Source organism: Bombus pyrosoma, linkage group LG8 (genome assembly GCF_014825855.1).
Source record: "Bombus pyrosoma isolate SC7728 linkage group LG8, ASM1482585v1, whole genome shotgun sequence".
Classification (NCBI taxonomy): domain Eukaryota; kingdom Metazoa; phylum Arthropoda; class Insecta; order Hymenoptera; family Apidae; genus Bombus; species Bombus pyrosoma.
The window spans coordinates 1,292,751-1,314,127 of record NC_057777.1 but is presented as its reverse complement, the minus strand read 5'-3'; the positions used below and the strand labels follow the sequence as shown (position 1 = coordinate 1,314,127).

General features: G+C 41.7%; 1 protein-coding gene across 1 annotated transcript in view; it reads left to right on the top strand.

Moving 5' to 3' along the window:
- LOC122569998 (G1/S-specific cyclin-D2) overlaps window positions 1–21,377 on the top strand; it is a 138,718-nt gene that overhangs the window by 86,728 nt on the left and 30,613 nt on the right. The window contains exons 4-5 of the mRNA XM_043731776.1: window positions 1,413–3,305; window positions 12,299–12,514. Of these exons, the coding sequence (XP_043587711.1) occupies window positions 3,108–3,305; window positions 12,299–12,514 (414 nt within the window). The 5' untranslated portion in view covers window positions 1,413–3,107. The remainder of the gene's footprint in view (window positions 1–1,412; window positions 3,306–12,298; window positions 12,515–21,377) is intronic.

The window sequence follows — 21,377 nt, the reverse complement described above, 5'->3', positions numbered from 1 at the left end:
ATGGCTATGAAACTATTTTAAAATACGCAGAAGGATATTAATTTATTCGAGATAATTTACGATAGAAGTTGATTAAAGTTGCAAGTTTTAAGCGCAGATCATCCGATTACGCGTTGATTATACGATCATAGAATTACTACTTACTACCATTGCATCCTTATACCTGATCACGTGATCTTAGAATTACTCAATCCCATTTATCTTTTCTTTTTCCGTGGTTGCAGAGATTTGCTTCGAAATCGAGGCTATTGTTCCATCACGGTGAAAATATGGAACGCTATTTAAAAATCTCAAGGTGACCTCCATACTTTTTAATCCCTTGCAGTTCCACAGAGAGTAAGATTCCTAACCTATCGTCTTTGAATCTTTTATTTTACATCTACGAACGGTATATCTGTAAATCACTGCTTTGATCCGTTTTGTGATAAAAGAATGGAATTTCTCCGTTTCTCGTCACGTGTAATATGGTGTATTACAGACACCTGAAGGAAATCGTTCTTCGTCGAACGGAACGTGAATCGTTCGACGTTTTCTACCGACGATTTTTACCTTTCACAACCGATGAAACGATCGATCAAATTTTACACTTGAAAATGCGGATGAAAAATAACAGAATGTTCGAAAAGAGTGGAAATTTCGATAGCAAAGAGCAAAGTAAAGAATTTCGACATTGTATATCAACGAACAGAAACGAATGAGTCCGGACTTGTCCGAACTCTCTCGAGTCAATATCGGATTGTGATCGCATGGAACCCCATGCCATGTTGTTAGAAGTTTCACGATTTAACGTGGCTATTAAATGCAATAAAATATCATCGAGGAACATGTAACTCGAAGATTTGTTGCGATTCAATGGAAAATACATTCAAAAAAAAAAAAAAAAAAATTGTACTCTTAGTGGAACGTTTAAGGAAATTTATCGCTGTAAAATTGCGGCGATCGTAATATTTTGTAGAATAAGAATCGAGACGAATTTAGGCAGTTTGTATTTATTAGGATATATACGACAAAGATCCTGTAATTTTCAGAATTTCAACAGGTTTCCTATCATCGATTTGCTGGTGACTCACGACTTATGGTACTCGTACGAAGGAAAACGTTTCTTACGTAACGTGCACGTGGTATGGATAACGTAGAAAATAAAGAATAAGATCGGTACACGAATATACCTGTTAATAATTTCGAAGTTTATTGCCACAAAATTAAACCGTTCTTTCAATAAAACAGAGTTAACTTCTCGTGAAACTATAAATTGTAAAAGGAGAAACTCGCAAACAGCTCGTCGATTTCGCTCAGCGGTGAAGGAAAAAGATGAATAAAAAGTGGCATTTCGCTGGAAAGGGCAGGGTTTTTTGGTTGCGAGCAATTGAAGGGTTTAAATCCCATGACGAGATATTTCCACCTGTTCGCAGGTTCCAGCGGAAATGCTGAATCTCGCACGGCACCGAAGGGGCTAGACTAGACAAATCGTACGCGTTGAAAAAAGCTTGCCAGGTGACGGAGGGTCGAAAGACGGCAGGTTAGAACGCTACACCTTGGTTCCGTAGATATCGTGGACGTCCCTGAAATAACACAAGACGCCGAAGGTGGCGACCCTGTAGGTGGCAGTCGCGCTGGGTTCCTGTTACACGATGCGAATCCGGCACTGGCGCCCCAGTCATGCCAACCGATGGTGGGGGAACAGTTACGTTTCACGTGACACGCTGGCGCCTTGGTGGTAGGGATCGATCCGCGATCACGTGACCGTTGGCGCCGAGATGGTGGGGACGCACCTACCACCCCTTCGGGAAGAACGAACTGGAGAAGAGCGAACCACGGCAGGAAGACCGGCGGCATTCTGACCTGGTAAGTCGCCAGTGTCGGATCGTGAGAAAGTGAACAAGACTAAAGCATCGGAGGACATTTAAATCGACGACCGTGTTAAGCGACACTCGTTTTTAAAAGCGAAACGGTTTCGCCGCGAACTGGTCTACTACGCGGACGCAATTGACGGAATACGAGCTACGCCAAACCAAATTACGCTTATTTATTACAATTCCTACGTCCTACGAACCTTCGACCGATCATTTTTATTCGTTCTCTACTAGTGTGTGTTGACGCGCTATATCGTAACGCGTTCGGTTCTTTCTTGCTCTTTTATCCTCGATCAAGAGAGAGAGAGAGAGAGAGAGAGAGAGACAGTTTCGACGAAACCGAGGATACGCGAAGAAAAACAGAAAGAGTCAAACACAGAAGAAAAGAAAAAAGCAAAAAAAAAAAAAAGTACTATACAAGATCGAGAGACCGCGGTAGCTACTTTGGACAGCGAGAATAGGAGAGACGAAAGTAAAGTGTGTTGTGCATGGAACGCAAGGGATAACAAAATCGGTAGGCCAGCTTTTTTTTCCACAACTTCGTCGAACCCCGACAGATTCTCGCCGTTGTATATATTGTTTTCGCGTAAACGGCCTTTAGGTGAGTGATATTCGAAGTCATCGCCCGAAACCAAGGTCCTGTTACGTGTATATATACACGCGTACGCACACGTTCGACACGCGTGTATTCCTCTGTTAGTTTTATTTTGTGAAGTGTTGAGCAGTGTCCTGGGCGAGGTAAGCGTCTTGCCGTGCGAATTCGTGCCAACTTCTCTAGCCGTGGCCGTATCTTTACGATCGATTTGTGCATGCTCTGTCTGGTCGCGCCGGTGAAAAACGGTTTGGCAACGTGGCACGTGAATAAAGTGACACCGCGACGACGACGACGACGGCGACGGCGTCGGCGACGGCGCTGAGAAGAGACGGAAAATACGAACGAGAGGGGAAAAATACGTCTGATCTTATACAGCGAGGATTCGTTTCGCGTCGTCAACGACCACCAGAATCTTGACACGTACGTGTACACACATCGTGGAATAATATCTTCGATCGCAAGCAACAACAGCAGCAGCAGCAGCAGCAGCAGCGGCAGCAGTCATCGCATACACAGCCGAGAAAAAGAAGAGAAGGAGGTGGTGGAGGAGGAGGAGGAGGAGGAGGAGGAGGAGGAGAGAGGTTGTGCCGCCGCCGCCGCCACCGTTTCTCTCTGTCGTGTGTGTGCGTGTTTCGAGAGGTTAGAAACGCCACGGGATCATGGATCTGCTTTGCTGCGAGAACACCGCGGTCGAGCGCAGAGCTTACGCCGATCCTGCCGTACTTGGCGACGACCGTGTGTTGCAGAATCTTCTGAAAACCGAGGAAAGATACGCACCCAGCAGTTCTTACTTCGAGTGCGTGCAGAGGGACATCTCGCCGCTCATGCGCAAGATCGTCGCCGAGTGGATGTTGGAGGTGAGCAACTGTTTCCGGTCCACGTGTCGCCCTTGAATTTTCCTAAAATTTAACCATTAACCGAACCTTATCGCCGTTCCTACGATCACGGCTAGATACGTTACGTTGTTTTCTACGCGTCTCGATAAAATTACTAACACGATCGATGGTATTTTGCGGGAAATTGTCGGTGGAAAAGTGGAAGGAAGCGCGAGACGCGAGACTCGACTTTTTCGATAGTCGAAAGGGTCACGGGTTATATACGCGTCTTATATCGCGATAATTTCGATCGGTTTTAACGAGATTCGTTTTACGCTGTCACGTAGAATGCTAGGTTTCGATAACTCGTCGAGTTATTAAATCTCTGTACAGTGAAAACGAACGAGAATTATACGTAATTATATATACATATATCGGTTATCGTTGTCATTTTATACGGCCTACCATTAAACACACGCGTTACGTAAAAGTTGGCAATAATCACTATCGCACGAACCATTTCCATGCAACTATTTATTAACAATGCATCGATATAACATATACCGATAACATTATCGCTTATATTATACGTAGAAGCATTAATAAACTACGATCAATCTCGTTTTAAAGTTCCATCTGCTAATGCTTAAATGTCACGACGACGACCACAACGACGACGACCAGTCGATATGATACCAGTAGAATTTCGTTTGTCATCGAGAACATTAACAGGCCGTAACGCGTACAGGCGTAGAGTGGTCGAGGTTTTTCATCCGAAAGAGATCGCGTGACGAGGAATTCTTTGAATTCAGGGTGTCACACAGCCGAGGGAACCTCGTTAGCGTCGAGTAGATCGAACAGAAAATTCCGTTATATCGGTGCGTTTGGAGTTTGGGTAGCGCATGGAAAGCTCGCGGAACGTAACGTTTCGTGACTTATTTTCGGCCGTGGTGGGCGCGCGAGAGAGAGAAAGAGACGTCCGATGACGTCGAACGCGCGTCCGAGGTCCCTTTAAAATTTAAAAAACACGCTTGTTGCGTAGGTACGCAACGGCTTTTGGCTGGCGGGGCGCTCTCGCAATCTTTTACACCGTCATTGACGAGCGGTCGAATCATGTCAGTGGGATCACTGCGTTACGTCACCTGTGCGTTACCAAATGCGTATCGATGCGGACAAACACGACATTTGCAAATCCGGAGATTCGAATCTTCCCGAGAACCTTCGTTTTTCAGCCAACTGTGGAGTTAAGTTAAACTTTGATAGAGGAAATTTCAAATACTCGAGCACGGAGGATTCTTAATGCGATTCCCTAGATGAATCTTGAACGAATCTTGCGCCAATTTACGAATAACAATTCTCTTTCACTCGTATTGTGAAAATTCGTATAAATTTAAATATCTAAAGAATTAATATATAACTTTATCGATTAATATATAATATATATCAATATGGATAGTCGAATCGAGTCACGGTATATATTATACGGTACAACTGTTGGATATTGTAATCGAAAGGTGCAAGATATCAGCCAAAACAAAAATAAAGGCGGACGTCGCTTTAAATGTCTGTCGCGTAGTCGCATTTCGTCGGTAGACTTCCTTCGACGGCTATGTCAATGAATTCCTGCTTCCGGATCGAATCGTAAGATTCCAAGATTAATTTTTCCTTCAAACGCGACTCTGACCTGACCCGCTCACAATGTAGTCTTCGTAGCTCTCGATTACATTTAAATTTCTATTTTTCGAGTCGAACGGAAATATCTGTGTTCCTCGGCGATATCGTTTGCCCTGTCTGGCGACAAAGTATCTTTTTCTTTTCTTCTTTTTTTTTTTCCGCTCATGACTAACGTAACGGTAATCATTTCATTGTTCGGTATCCTGGTTGATCATTTGGTCGGTTCGCCTTCGAGTTTCGTACGCGCATACATATGTATACGAGATTCGACTGAATTTGTTCGACGATCAACGACGATCGCTTTCTTTTAGTTAGTTGGTAAGAGACGTCGACCGTCTCTTTTGATCGTTGAAAAGCGAAACATTGTAACATACGACGTCCTTTCATTGGGACATTGATATCGTTTTAAAGAAATAAATCCGAACTCGTTGAATATCGTACGTTATCGAACGTTATATTGCAAAGCGTGTTCAGTGATCAAAGTTTCGAAATTTAACTGAATAAAGTTTCGTAATTGTGAACTTTTTCCACGCTGAATTTGTCGTATTTTTTAACGCCACAATGAAATTAATATCAGAGTTATCTAAAATATTTGACTAGATTTAATTAGACGAAGAAATCGAGCAATCGAAAGTGAGAAATTCGCACGATTAAAATCCTTAGGCTTTCGAATGATGTAACGCTAGTTAAATTAGAAATCGTTGATAATCACCGGTATCCAGCCACGATTAACCCTCCGTTGTCACGTTTCGTCACGAAATTACACCGAGATATTTAAAATCTCGGTTGTATAACTCATTTTATAAATACCGATAACAAGGATCTATCTAATCTGTAGGTCTATAAATCTTAACTCCTGTTGCAATGTACATACATTCGCCGGTTTTTACTTTCAATTCGTTCCGATATTATTGGTAGAAGATGCCGCAACGTTGGAAATCAGTTGTCCCGTTCGAATACAATCGTACATTGCACAAAAGTGTCCGATTTTATTCGAAGGTAACTTTGAACAGCGTCTCGAGTGTTCTAATCTGATATAAAAACTTGCGATTTCACTTTTTATCAATTTACAAGTGGCGCGAGTAGCGCCAAGCACTCGAGGTACTACTTACACTATGCTTATAATCAGAACTATAAATGTCAAATACTTACTAATTGCAGATTCGTTAGATACTCTCGCACCCAAGTTTCTGCCACGAGATATTTGGTAATTTGGTAACGTAATATTTTCCAACTTACCGTGGTAAACGACGAACGTTTGATAAGATTTACCGAACATTAAACTTATTAAGCTTATCGATGGTAATGTAATTAACGGTAATCGTATCGTTCGAAGCATCGAACAATTGCAAATTCGTTAACGCAACTTGAAAACGAAGTTTACTTACTCTACTCTTGTTACTCCCATTTTCCATCTTTCCATCTTTAAATCTCGCAGAAATGCAACAAACTGATCGCACGATTTAGTTGGACCTCATAATAGAACAATAAACAACCTGGAAAATGGAGTCCCGCTGGGCTTAACCATCCACATGCTATATTTTATCAAATATTAAATTATAATATTTTACCAAATGTCCTAATGGACAAATTGTAAAATGTAAACAAACAATAAATAAAAAAAAAAAAAAACGATTTAGTTGGAAGAAAGTAAGTTACGTTGGAAGAATACTAAATAAGACGCGAACCAGTAAACGCGTTAATCGGTGGGAAATTGAAATCGGTCGATTCTCAAGGTGATTCGATAATCGTGGATCGTTGGCGTTTTAAGACGAGAGATATTAATCGCGTTTAAATGTCCTTCGAAGTTCCTTGAACGGATCCGAAGCCTGTTAACCAGGCCGATTTCCTGCGATTCGCGGTTCAAGGTCCGGTTTATTCAGCTGCCGATTGATTTTTTTGCACGATTAATTACAACGATCAGGAGGTTTGTAAAGTCGGCCTTGAATCATACGGGTACGTCGGGAACGTGACCGGACTGGATCGTGTCGTACACGCGTGTCGAAGTCCACCGCTTTGAATTCTTTGGTATTAGAGGCACTGGCGAACGATTCATTCGGTCGAAATTCATTCGACGTTATCCTTTCGCTTCGTTTTGTCGCGTATCTCAGACGTGTTTCACACGGAGCCAAGTCTTTCGTAATTGGTCAATTGCTAAACTTGAGAAATCTTGGGAATGAAAAATCTCGATTTCATCGGAAGAATCGCAGAATCTCGTGGAACGAAATCATCGGTTTAGGGTCAAAGGTTGCCGATGCTTCAATTTGAAACACCGTTAAATATGCAAATTTGTTTCTGTTTATACTCTTCCGCTTAATCTTCGCGGCTTTGATGTGCTAATAAGAGTTTGGTTGCCTCGACCATGGTGTTTCTTGAACGAAATCCTTTTAGAATGGAAACGTTAATTGTTGTAGTTCGGAATAAATTACCATGGTAACCTAATTGGTTCCATGTTATCAGTATCGGTTTGAATAATTTGTAAATGCAACGCGTTAAATTCAACCTACACACGCCGCGACAGAAGGCGGCATAAGAAGCCGTAGAATATAGAACGATATAACGGAACCGATTTAATTTTAAATTCCAACATTATTCACGACAGAAATATTTGTTGGCGTCAATAATTCGTTAGTTAAAACGATACGTTTATTTGGTAGGCAAAGATATTACAACGTTGAACGAAGGTTTATTCGAGCACGAGACGGTACGGTCGCCTAATCTTTCTTCAATGAACGTAAAATTATAACATTTGAGATAGAAAATATCGAAATTTCTGAGAAATTCATTTAAATGTGTAAAGATGTGCAAAACGCGCCGCTTATCGTTTTATCATTTTCTACGACTATCGGTATCAGCGGCAAACTTTACGTTCGATAGCTATTCAATACGATCCATGACCTATTCTAATAAGAATAAGATCTGTTAAAATCACAATCGCTCGAATATTTTGGAAGGTCGGAACGTCTATAGATGGCAAACAGTTCCATTGAACTGTAAAAGAACCTTGGCTGACCCTCGGAACGTCAAACGCGTGTTTCCTTTCTTCTCTTTCTCGGATCTGTATCGAAGGACGGATTAAAGTTTATCGTGGCAGATAACCAACGTAGAAACCTCTCTATCTTCTGCCACCACTTGTGTATAGTATATAGGAATGTTTGACGATCGGCGAACAGTTGTTAGAAGCCGTTACCTAAAGCCTGATAGAGCGATACAAGGCGTTGTCCGGAAAGTTCGCGTGTGGTATCGATAACTTGTGTTCCATAAGAGATAACGATAATCTGTACGACGTTGTACACGCGTATTGTGCATCGTATTTGCAACACGATCGTACGAAGAAACGATTTTCCAATTACAAACGGTGACTGCGAGCGACGATATTTGCGCTCGATATATATCCTTATCTTCCGATCAAGCGTTCTTTTTATTACGTTCTGTGCATTTCATTTTCGTGGTATCAAGTGTTCGTAGTCAGGCGAAAGGAAGGCGTTTAAGGAAGTCCGATAATTGGCGCAACAGTTTGCACAGAGAGAGAGCGACAGGCAAGATTATGAAATGCAAGTAGTATGGAGTTTTCTGCGTTTCGATGCGAATTTTTGCAAGACGGTTCGTTAAACTAATTATCTGCGGTGGCGAGGGCTAACGGATGACCGTCTGCCAGATATACAGACGAGTTTGTTGGCTCACGGTTTTTATCGGCTAGCCTTCTCCGCGTTCCTTAATTCCAGCTCGAAACGTGTTGGCCGTTCGAACGGGAGATATCGAGCCCCAATTCGGCCAAACTTTCTTTAATATTTGAACAGATGCACGATGTAATTATCCAAAGCCGTTTCCCTTAATTCTTCTCCTCTGCAACGGCCGATCGAGCCGAATGGTTCCGCCTTCTTCTTTTAATGCACGAAATTGGCTCGCTCCATTGTCTCCCTCTGTCACGTAACTTCATTTAGCTTGGATGATAGTTTCCGTTCTTTTCCGTGGACTTTTTTATATTCACAAGTGTCGTCATTTTTGTGTAATTTCTTTTCGAGTAAATTCGAATAATTTTCTTTACTTTACCCTGTAGATCAAAATTTGACCAACGGTGTGCACAGCGAACTGAAAACGCATCTGCGCGACACACTTTTGTGCCTTGAACGTACAAAAACGCCGTCGTAAATCGCCACCCCAGAAAGCATATTGGTAAGCTAAGTCGTTTCGTAGAAACGACCACCTTCGAAACTCGAAAAACCCCCACGTCTTTGAAAGAAATATCGCTTCGACTATCCACGATGATTTACAGAATTAATGCTTGAAAAATAATTAGGCAGTGAGCGATAAGAAGGGCTCCGTAGATAAAAAATTACTCGGGAAGATAACAATGTTATTCGTAATGAAGACGTTCTTGATGAGAAAAGAAATACGATTTTTAGTTGCTTATTCAATACGATTTTTTACACGCTCTTTCAACGTCGATGCAATTCAAAGAAACTTTATCTCGTTAAATCGAGATGGGGAACAGCGCAGTTCATCCCCGTTGAAAAGAAACCGCCATCCAAAAAGAATCTTCCAGTCTGAGACGCAAATTACTTGAAATATCGACTAAGTAACATAATTCGAAGAAAGTAACCGCTAAAGCGTTGCAGATTGTAATAGCATTTCAGCTGAATCGAATTATTCTGATTTGATCAGACTCTACAACTTTTAATTTCGTTTCATTTTATCGCCAGATCTTTCTAAGGGAAAAAATCAGTTTCGAAATTGATCGATCCATCTCCCCCTAAACATTGTCTTCTCTAATAATTAATTAATTACTTTGTTAATTTTCTTATCTGCCGGTACATCTAGAGTGGAGTATTCCGTTTGAACAAATTTCAATTCCTAATCTTCCATTCGCTCTAAATATTCCCATACGATTCTCACATTACTTATTCCGCGTACATTTAATGGATTTCGATTAAAACGATCTAAATTCTGCCTTATCAATACGCTTCGTAATGCTCCCACGTTCTCCGAAGTTCTAACCTCGACTGGCCTAAACGTAATCTTCCACGGATCTGAAGCAAAAAGGCATCCTTTCATGCTGCTAATTGAACCTACAGTCATTAAAACTTACATCGCGAAATTTTTGCCTCTTTTTTTTTGCAGCCTCATAACGCGTTTAATCGATGATGGGACACGGACAATTATTTCCTTAAACCGGTAGTACTAATTGGTCGTGGTATACGCACGACGAAGCGCAATTAGAAGAAGAAGGGGTGTTTGAAAAGGGTGGAATCGTCGGTCACGCTCAATAAGTCGTGACGCAACGACGATTCGTACGGCTGCGCTTAAACCGGTAGGAAAGCAACCGGTGGGACTTCGGTGAGGCCACTGCTGGAAAATTTCGGTCAGCCTCCGTTCCGCTAGCGCGCGGGGACAACACAGTACAAGTAATTTTTCTAAGCGATAGGTTAACTCGTTAACTTAATTCGACAAAAGACGACGGTTAAAACGCGGTGATTCTGTAGGGAAATAAATCGTTTCGTCTCGAGCGTCGACGATCTGTACGCAGAATCGACGCGTTCTTCTCGATCGACATCTTTCGGTATGCAGAATTCGGAATTTTGTTTCTCGAACTTGTATCTGTATATCTTGCTACCTGTATCTCGTGTTTTACGTCTGATTTTTCGAATTTTCAGTAATTGTTACTTGAAGAGTTAACAACATCGACAGAGGCGTTGAAACGATAATCTTTTAACGCAGATAACGCCGTTAACAAAATCCGTGTATTATATCTCGTATCGCTTTGTATTTTGGTCCTCGAATTTGCAACGATCGCGCGTTAAGAAATTCTCCTGAAGAGCTAACGTGTATCTGCAAAAGTGTCGAGACAATCTTTTGATATAAACAATGGCTTTTAAATAAAACGTATTGCATATCTTTTATCAATTTGTATCGTTGCGCGTATCTCTTCAACTTTGCAATAATTGCTTGCAATAATTCATTTTCAGAGTTAACAGTGTCGACAGAGGCGTCGAAACGATAATCTTTTAACGCAAATGACACCTTTAACAAAATCTGTGTATTATATCTCGTACCGCTGTGTATTTTGATCCTCGAATTTGCAACGATTGCGCGTTAAGAAATTCTCCTGAAGAGCTAACGTGTATCTGCAAAAGTGTGGAGACGATAATCTTTTGATATAAACAATGGCTTTTAAATAAAACGTATTGCATATCTTTTATCAATTTGTATCGTTGCGGGTATCTGTTTAACTTCGCAATAATTGCTTGCAATAATTCATTCTGAGAGTTAGCAGTATCTCTGAGAGAGAAAAAAAGAATCGACGAGGTATATCTTTGATACATATTTAATTAGGAAATGTTGCGTAAGTCATATTTTCGATTAGCCCTCGTTACTTAATAGCTAAAAATGAAATGCACGATATAATACGTAATTTTTTCGTCGAACTAACGATCGCTTTTATTTATTCGAACAAGGTTAATCTTATCCGCTTAACGAACGTCGCGAAACTGACCGAAATCGATGTTTCGTTTATTTCTATTGGACTTTAGACGCAACGTATTCGCTTAGCGAAGAATTATTTCAACCCGTCGTACTGGAATTTCGTACGACGCCGAAAGCTCGTTATACTCTTCTTCAGCATCGACTGTATCGATTGTATCTTCTCTCTCTCTTGGAGAATGCTTTGAAAACAAAAACCGAGGTCCCCGACCTGTGCCCCAGGGTGATCGATTAGCCAAAGCCACGATGTTAAAATACGAGGAGAGGAAATCCGGTCTGACGTATTCCCTTCTTCTTTTTCTTCTTTTTTCAGCCTTACTGTTATTTTATTAATTTGCCGTTAATTTCCACCAAATTAAATACACCAACCTTGTTTCTTTGTTCTTTCTTTTTTTTATTTTGCTTCTCTGGGAGCGAGCTCGAGATTTTTTGCTATAAATTTAGTAGATATTTTAACAGGAAGGAAACACATAAATCCATTTCTGTTAGAATATTCAGAATATAATCTCCGGTTATAATTTTCCTTACAGAATAACTTTCAAGATTTTACGGAAAAATTTGCTTCGCCAATGTCGAACGATCTCGGCCCATTTATGTTCTGTAATTTACCCGGTTTTAGCAACGCGTAACTGTATTAACCGAAAATACGTAACTGTACTCGCATTCCACCTAACTTCCATCATCCAGGTATCGGTAGCCCCCTAACTTCCTCCGAGCACCTTTGCCATCGCTTTCCTTTGAAACAGCGCGACGGGACAAATCGTCGAGAGCAATCGTTTTCGTGTTTCGTCGCGGCGAAACAAAGGACCCTGTGGTTGGGTCTAGCCGCGAGCGAAACGAGAGGACACGATTCTAATCTGTTGGTTGATGATCGGTGACAGGTATGCGAGGAGCAGAAGTGCCAGGACGAGGTCTTTCCCCTGTCGATGAACTACGTCGACAGGTTCCTCTCGATCTGCCCGATCAGGAAGTCGCAGCTGCAGCTACTAGGAACTGCCTGTTTGCTTCTCGCCTCGAAATTGCGAGAACCATCGCCGCTGACGGCGGAGGCGCTTGTTTTCTACACAGACAACTCCGTCACCCTGGATGACCTATGGGTAAGTGTTCACAGAATCGCACACCCTTTCGCTTTTGTTCCCGCTTATTGCTTATATCGGTAAATTCGCTTCTCTTACGGTGGGTCGAACATCTGCACACACGCCGATTCTTACAGAGAATTTGCTTCTTCGGGTCTCGATCAGGTAACGCTTCGAACTGGCGGTCGAAGCAGGGAGGCTTTCGCATTGTTAGTTTTTAATTATCGAATTGGAACGACGATTTTACTAATTATCGGATCGACGATTGGAACGAAAAGCGAAGAATACGGACAATTTACCGCGCGATACTATGAAATTGTTTGTCGCTCAATTTCTGTTTTATCGATCAGTCGCGGGGAGACGCGATCGCGAGGAAGCGCATCAACGGGAGTCGTAAATTCCCGTTACGATTAGAATAATCGACACCACGAGCTGTTCGATCCCCGTATTTCGGTTAGGTCAATAGGGGTGGTTGTTTTTGTAGAACACTGCGGTTGGCAGGTTATACTATATATTTTCAGCAACGATTTACGCTTTATACTTGTATGACTCTGATGTGTATCAGAGAGGTGACTGCCCCAGAGTCGTGGAAGCAATCCGATGTTGATGTCCGAGTATCGTAGTAAAAGTGAGTTGCGTTCTCGTAGCATTACGGAGGGAGGCTCGGTGTGGGTGTTCATGGGAAAACCGATAATACTTACGGGAATAATGATTCCTTCAAAGTTAATAGGAGTTAGTTATAAATATCAAGACAAAAGGTAAACTAAAAGAGTCGGTTTATGGTGGGACTTGGGTTTATGGGGGGTCTGAATAGCTGTGCAGACCCTTGGCGGCCAGGCGATTAGAGACGTCGCGCGGACCACTTCACGCGACGTAACAGTTTCTATAAATTTTTACCTCGATGCTAAGAGTTCTAGCGCTTGGACCATCGATTATATTACAGTTGCGATATTCGGACTAAAGGAAAAAGAACGTCTTAATCAAACGATAAATATAACGATACAAACGGTAAGAGATTATTGGCTGTTCACGAAAGTTTAGCCACACTGCTCGATACCTTGTTCAGGTACCCAGGTATCGAGCCATACGTTCTTTCACAACTATTTGGCGATAGGAAAAGAGGGAAAATCCTGTTAGTAAACGGTGTCAGCTGCTACCGATAAAACGCTGTGCGTTAATGAAACACACCGGAGCTTATCGTTAATTGCACCTTCTCGATAAGTTTTAGGTGTAGACTAGTGGAAGTATTGTCAGGTTTTCGGTGCAAAGTAGCATGACTGACATCTGTCTACCATTTCTACCCGAGAAAAGTGGTTGCGCGTACTTTGTCGAATTAAAAAAGAAAAAAAATAAGTTTCTCAAAGCTTTTGCAATTTTGCGCGGCATCCGAAATTTCTTTTTATCTTGGCAAAAGTTTCCATACGATAGCACTTTGTGAAATTTTATTTTAATCGTTTAAGAGTCGTTTAAGGAAAAATCGATTAATCAACTCGAGTAGCTATTTGTTTACAGATATTCGAGAGATTGGACTTTTATTAAAATAACAGGTTGTATCAGCGATATTAAAGTTGCATGATACTGTCGTTTCTTATGCGATACTTTCGCATAATCTTTCATCGAAGATAATTTTGGTGCTTCGATAAGTCATTTTAATAACAATTTCTTTATCTACTATTGTCGTCCGTCTGTGATTGAATATGTTTCTTAAAAAAAAAAAAAAAAAAAAGAAAAGCAACAACAACAAAGGAAAGGAAAAAAAAATGGAGAAATATAGAAAAGTATCGCCAGCTGGATGAAACGTACAGAATGGCGCGCGATGAATCTGCTTTTCTCGTTAAAATGTATCGTAGACCACTATCGATTCGCCTGCTCGTATGCTAATGCCATGAAACTTTCATAGGAGAAATTTTACGATAGGTTTGTCGCAGCATTTGGCAAAAACAGTTGGGAAAATAGAGCACGTTATCGATATCAGACGCCTTTATTTCTCGATTGTTCCCCGACAAGGACCGTTAAATAAATGGCCGAAACTCAAGCCGCCGATAACTTGTCCTATCGATAGCCTCGCCGATTATCGTGCGATCCGACGTTACGTGTACAACGTTTACGAGGTCTTCTAACTCGTTCCACATTCATGGAATGTAAGAATCACAGCAAACGCAGGCAATTTTCTTGCTTATTCAACCTTGTCATCGTCTGTCCATGTCACGGTTCCTTTTTATCGCGATTTTCAATCTATGCAATTACGTTTTTATGGGTTTAATCCTTGCGCGGACAAGATTCCGCGATTACTCAACAAGTGTGCGAGTAGCTTCGAAGTTCGGATATTTGAAACTGTTGAACTTAAATATTGACGTAAAAATGTCCAAAGAACAGGTATACAGAACAGTTTCCCCATGTTTCTACATGTTTAGCGATATAAATCCTCCCCCCCCCCAAAAAAAAACATTTTGGAAAAGAGCCGTACTAAAAATTTAAGACAAACTAGTAGCAACAAATAAAAAGAAAAAAAAAATCGTCGTGAGATATAAAAATTTAGCAAACAAAATGACCAGACGGTTCTTTATTTACTATCTAATCTGGCCTCGGATGGCATTGCCAATTTATTAAAAATCCGAATTGGGAACGTGTAGTTCTTTATCAGATAAAGATCGATGCTATCGAGAGGATTTCGTTGGTTCTGTTATTTGATCGATTAAACTTGCCGACAATCTCTACGTTCTTAACAAATTCTCAATGTCGCGAGACATTTAAATTTCCTAGGAAAGTCACTGCCTTAAAATCAGCTTTCCGCTTTAAAAAATTCAACGTAACAGTCTATTTATATTTTATCGTTGCCTAGCAATCTACAGATAGACGGATAGATCCTTTTCGCTTATTAAATATTGTTACATCTCGAATTTCTTCGTATTTCTAAATTTCACACAGATACGTAAAAATTCATAGTCGACTGGTGAAAATTACGTAGTTAATCGTACAGGTTTCCAAGTATAGAGAGAGAACGGACAATTCATCGATTCATAATTCGATCAATTTCATGAATCATCGTACGTGAAATATGAAAACCGCTAGGGTTTGGATCAAAAATAGTCATCGGAATCGGCGCCACCTTCCGTTAAAATGTCACGACTTCCCGAGAGGTGACAAATCTTGCAAAATCTCGTAGGTGAGCCATCTGATTTGTTGGAGGTTTATTGGAAATTTATTCGAATTGGAAGCGACGTTGACGCGTCTGATCTTCTTTTTATTGGTGTCTATTATTACTCGAAAGTGGTCGATGAGTAAGTCTGGAAAATCTATTTTCGTGGTTGTCACGGGTAACATAATTTTGTTTGTTTTTACAGGTTTCTCTTCTGTGTTGTTTAAATATTCTTCTTGTCGTTATTGCTGGCCCCTATAAAAACACGGGGAGGATATTTTCAACGATTTCATCGATCGGTTCGCTCGCTCTAAGGATTTACCAAATATTTCTGCACGAGCAAACGTCAAATTCATGGAATAGAGATTGCGAAAGGAAACCAAGTCTTTCTCTCATCGCAACGTCTCTCGCCAAGAAGAACGAAAACATGGAAAAGAACATGATCGCGTTTAAATCATTTGGAAACGTCTCGAAATCTAAACGGCGGCATCGTGCGGTGTCCAATTGCGCGTGGTCGAGTCATCGTCGGGAAAAGTGAGCGTTTTGCAAACGCGGCGACGAGGAAGCAAGAATTCCGTGGCTGCTGCGTCACTGAGAAATCGGAACGATCCGTAGAGGATTTTAAATATCACGCGAGGCAAATAGGAAACGAAACGATGGCCGCAGTCGGCTCTACGAATTCCTGCTTTTCGAGAATACGAAAGTGTAACTGGGCTTCCCGAGCAAACAAGCGATAGCCTGAACAAGCCTAAATAGATAACGTCTGATACGGCCAGCGTATTATTTAATTTCCAGCCACTCTCGAGTCGCTCGATGCTTTGCTTGATTGCTTGGACAGATTTCGAAGGATTTCTTTGTTTTCTTCCCGTAATTTCGTTCCTTTTATTGACCTTTCGTTTTATTAGCTTCTGATTGAAGTTGCGACATGCTGGGGGGCACCCGAAACGGTATAAATATTGCCATAATTTCACTTTCGAGCAACGTACGACACCGTGCGAGAAGCAATCGGGCTGACAAAGGCCGTGGTTCGAGAAAACAGTGGACACGGCTCGTAGAAAAGTGCGCAACTTGCTAATCGTACTAATTAACGCGACTGCGAAATGCGTATACTCATCTCCACATTAGTTGCAATTATCTAAATGACGAATGCTGCACGCAGTGCAGCTGCATTCCTCGTCTATAAATGACATTGTTGCACTAGCAGAAGATTAGTAACCTAGATCCAGCACTGCACTAAAATTGGTACACGATATCTCATTATCATACTGCACACAATAAATATCTGTCGAGCCATGAAACGATTTCTGCGAACATCTCGTTTCAACGGCGATCGATATTGACATAAGCAAACTATTAATAAATCAATTAGGATTCTTTGGGTTCAAAGTGTAGCGATTGTAACCGCGTTGTTTTCAACAAATCTTCAACGGTTCGCCTTAATTTGCTGTAGTTGCGTTCGACCAAGGACTAGTACTCGCTCGAGAAAGTCTCGGTACCTCGATAGCAACGAAACGGTTAAGTGGTCGATAAAATTTAAAACAAGAACACAGGCATACCCGGAGTTGCGTATCAAGCGCGACGATCACGAGAACGAAAGAAATCTTGCCAAATATGACAAGAAAAACGCACGGGCAAAAAGCGGAAAGCACGCAGGGGTAGATAATCGCCGCGTGAAACAGTGGAAACGTTGAAAGGGTAATTGCCGTTTTCAGAACGATTTCGTCGCCCCTGAGGGCAATAAACTCGATGCAGTTGGTTGTGTGTTGTGCCCCGTGCTCGCCGAGTTGTGTAATAAAACAGAAATAGGAGAGGAAAAAAGAAACAGGAACGATCAAAAAAGGGCGGTAGGAAAGAAAAGGAAGGGGAGAGAGATAGACCGCTGACTAATCATTGGAAAACAAACAGAAAGGTGTTAGCCGAGGGCGTGGTGCACCTGCAACACGTCGGAATGCACATGCACCGGCACGCGTGCAACAGGCACGAAAAAGTTTATCGATCGGACCGGCGGACACCGGCTGAAATTACGAAATACAGTGGCAACCCCGGAAACGGGGGAGAGTTTCGACACACGGGGGTTGTGTCGCCAATTGCCACCGGTGACGATATGGAAATTAGTTGGGCTAAATTTTCACGCTACGTTGCGGCTGCTGTTTGTCCACGTTGTTTCCTTTTTTCCGCGAGTTTTAATCGTATTTGGCCGGCTTACGGGTAGTCGTTTGGTTATTTATTTATTTATTTATTCGTACATAGGTATTGCAAAATTAATTTAGTTTATCGGGTTATTAATAAATTTTAACGTTATCGTTCGCGTACAGAGATACTCCATACGAACGAAGCTTGCACTAAAGTTATCTTTGCGTTTAAACAATTTGTACTCGGTTAACAAGTCAGAGTGCAAGGAATTAACTGAATTGACTGTGTATAAAATATAGTTTGTGTAATTATAACGTACGAAGGAGGGGGAAAGGTGTTTTAGTTTACGCGTGATTAAGCAATATGAACGAATAACAGATGCACAGACACATCATACGCGTTGCGAGGTTAGATAATTTCTAGATGATGAATGGCGGACTAGAAGTTTCGCTTTTTAACTCTGTTGACTCAGGTCATGATCATAGATATTCTAAGATTCGCGTCACTCTGCCGATCCAAGTTGCAACAGAATGTCACGATTGACGTTCGATGAATCATAATTTTTGTTCTAGTACCGATATAAGATCGTAGAACGCGGCTCATTGAGATACGCTGGAAAATCAAATTTCCAGACATTCTCGTTAAAGATGCGCAACGATGTCAACGATTGCTTTTATTACGAATAATTTGCCGAATAATTTGCCGCAATTTCTACGATAATTGTCCGATAGAGGAAAAGAAAACTGGGTGGGCAGAATGGAGGAATTCGTTTTCCCATGATTCTCGGATCGCTTAAAACAATCAGGTCCTACCTTGAAACCATCTCTCTCGCCTGAGAAACCACCAAAGTTCCGGTGTCAAAGTGCACAGCACCGGAAATCTCCACCTTCCCAGAGTTCCTGCGAAACCTCGTCGACGGCAGGAAGGTGACCCTGCTTGCGAAAGCTTACGGCGTAGGGTTCGAGAAAGGGGTACACAGGATACCGGGACATTTCGATGACGCAAAAATACCCATAGAGACGAATTCCGGCCGGCTGGCCTCGTGCACCACTGCAGAAGCCGCAGAAAAAAGGAGGGGAGCAGGTGATGGCCAGGTGCTGGCTTTGGTATCCTGGCTCTTGCAGGGTTGCACCGGGCCCGTGCTCGACGCCCAAAGGCAGCTGCATCTCTCAATACGACGACACAGAGAGCAAGCAAGTACCCCTTTCCTTCGATCGCGAGTCAGGAAATCCCGCTGGATATCTTCCTCGGATGGATTTACTTGGGCGTACGCGGACGATTCGGTTTCCTCTTCTTTACGGAGGCTGTGAAAGCGACTCGGCCCGTTTACACGTGGACAGGGAACTCGATATTCGCGCGGATGTGGGCCAGGTGCCGGGTAATTGTAGTGGAAAGCGTCACCTGTTGATCGGTTCATGTATCAGGTGCGAGTCGAGGTGATTCGATCGCAACTCGATCCAATGCTCAGGGAAGTTGTTCCGTTTTGCGACGGTGGTTCTATCGCGGATATTTATGCTAATGCGTGTTTTATAGGAGGCGAGGGAATGGGAGCTGGATAGAAGTTTGTTCAGTCGTTAACCTTTTGTATTCGGCCGATGCCTCTATAGCGAAGGTTGAAAAGTTTGCAACGGTAGAAAGGCACGTCTGATGATTACGTAATATAATCAAGCGATACGACATTTTGTATGTTTCTCATTCTCCGATCACCATGAATCGGCTTCGATTTTGTCTATTTTTGAACGGAATAAATTTGCCAACTATATATATATATATATATATATATATAATTACGAAGATGTTCTTCGTCTTCTTGTGGTCTTCGTCAAGCGTCGATACTCGATGGTTTCGTATAATATCGAACTTTTTATACTTCCATTTATCGTACATAATTGACGTCCGAAGTAAGTAAATTGTATTATAGTAACAATATCGTTCAGATAATATAATTATCGTCTACCGTCGATACCCTTGGAAACACGTTTGGACTAGGAGAAGAAGCTGCGATGCTTTGACCCTTCCTTTTCGGCTTTCATCGTATCAGCAAGACCCTTTAAATTTCTTTCTCCCTTGGGCCCCTGTCCATCGAAGTCCCGAAAGTCCTTTCGACACTCAATTTCTTGAAACCTTAAAGTCGACTTTGTTCGACTTAATTTACCAGCCCCTGTTCCTTCTTTGTTCAATTAATCGAAACTAGCGTGAACGGTCGATTGACATGTCCAGCCTTGGAATTAACGAGTCACGCGATATTTCTAAAAACTTTCTACTCGTTGCAAAGTAAACATTTCAATAGACACATTTCCCCTCAAACTTTTCTCCTACGTTACTCGATCGTCGCACGATATTTTTCTACACGTTTTTCCAACGTATAATGTGTACGTATAATGTAAATATACAGAAATGGAAGATTCCTGACTAAAATAACGAAAAATATCGCTCGAGAAAATAACGAGTAGTTCGTTAAAGCTACAGCGCCAATCCTTTCTGTATGTAACCACCATCACCTGCCCGCTGGTCATTATGCATGCAGATCTTGTCGCATTTCCCGTATTTAATAAACAGGACTAACGAGCCAGCCAATTTTTCCCCGCAATTATTTCGACTATTAATTATCGATTAATTTCTTTTGAAATTCCTAGTCGATCGTTAGTCCATGTACCGTATAATTCCCGATCGTGGTTACACGAACGTCTATGGATTCGACATAGTCCGCTGCCGTTTGCGGATGTTCACCAGTCAGACGTTCGCCTTTCCTTGATGATTTTACGCGATAACAGAGCCTTGAAAGTACCGGTTAGGCACGCGATAGTTCGGTTACACTTAATCATTCTGTTTAAATCCAACGTTTAATCTACGCGAATTTTGCCCGTTTTGGAAATAACCGGTTCACTCGTATCTCCTTCTTTTTTTTTCTCTCTCTCTTTTAAATTTCGCATCAGTTGGCTCTTAATATCTGTTTTCGCAAAATTTTGCAAACCGCCATTCTTAATCATATCTTTGCGCGGCATTCCTGGATTCATCTCCAACTCTTCGTTCTCTCTTCAACTTGTTTTTAGCGAACGATCGGGTAATTTACGAGCACCTATACACGCGTGCTTCCTAACAAAGGTTAGGAAGTTGCGAACGTTCACCTGCCGACGTTCGATTAGAAACGACACGTGTCCTGGTGCGTGCTTTTGATCGCACGTGTTGCGTGCGGTTGTCGAGTACGCGTGTTTCCATACGCGCATCGCGCACGGAATCTCCTGGATACGCAGCCGCAATGTTTTAAAACCCGGGATGCTTCTTAAATCCGGAGAAAACGCGTCTACAACGTCTCTGCATGGTAATACGGTTCCAAGTTTACCGCTTATGGCGAAGAAATTTTATATCGATTCAAGGCCCCATAGAATCGACGTTCCGTGAGTTTGGATTTTTCAGCGTTTTGAATTTTTTAGCTTGTACGTAGGTGAAGGTACTTCGCTGACATTTGACTTTACTGTTTTAAGCGGATAAAGAATGTATCCTTCAAATTTATTTCTCAATGAAATATTCCATAAGATTAAGAAATTTATATTCGCAGTCTATTTTCTATAAAATATCGTTTTAGTATATTCGTGAACACTCGCGCGTAAC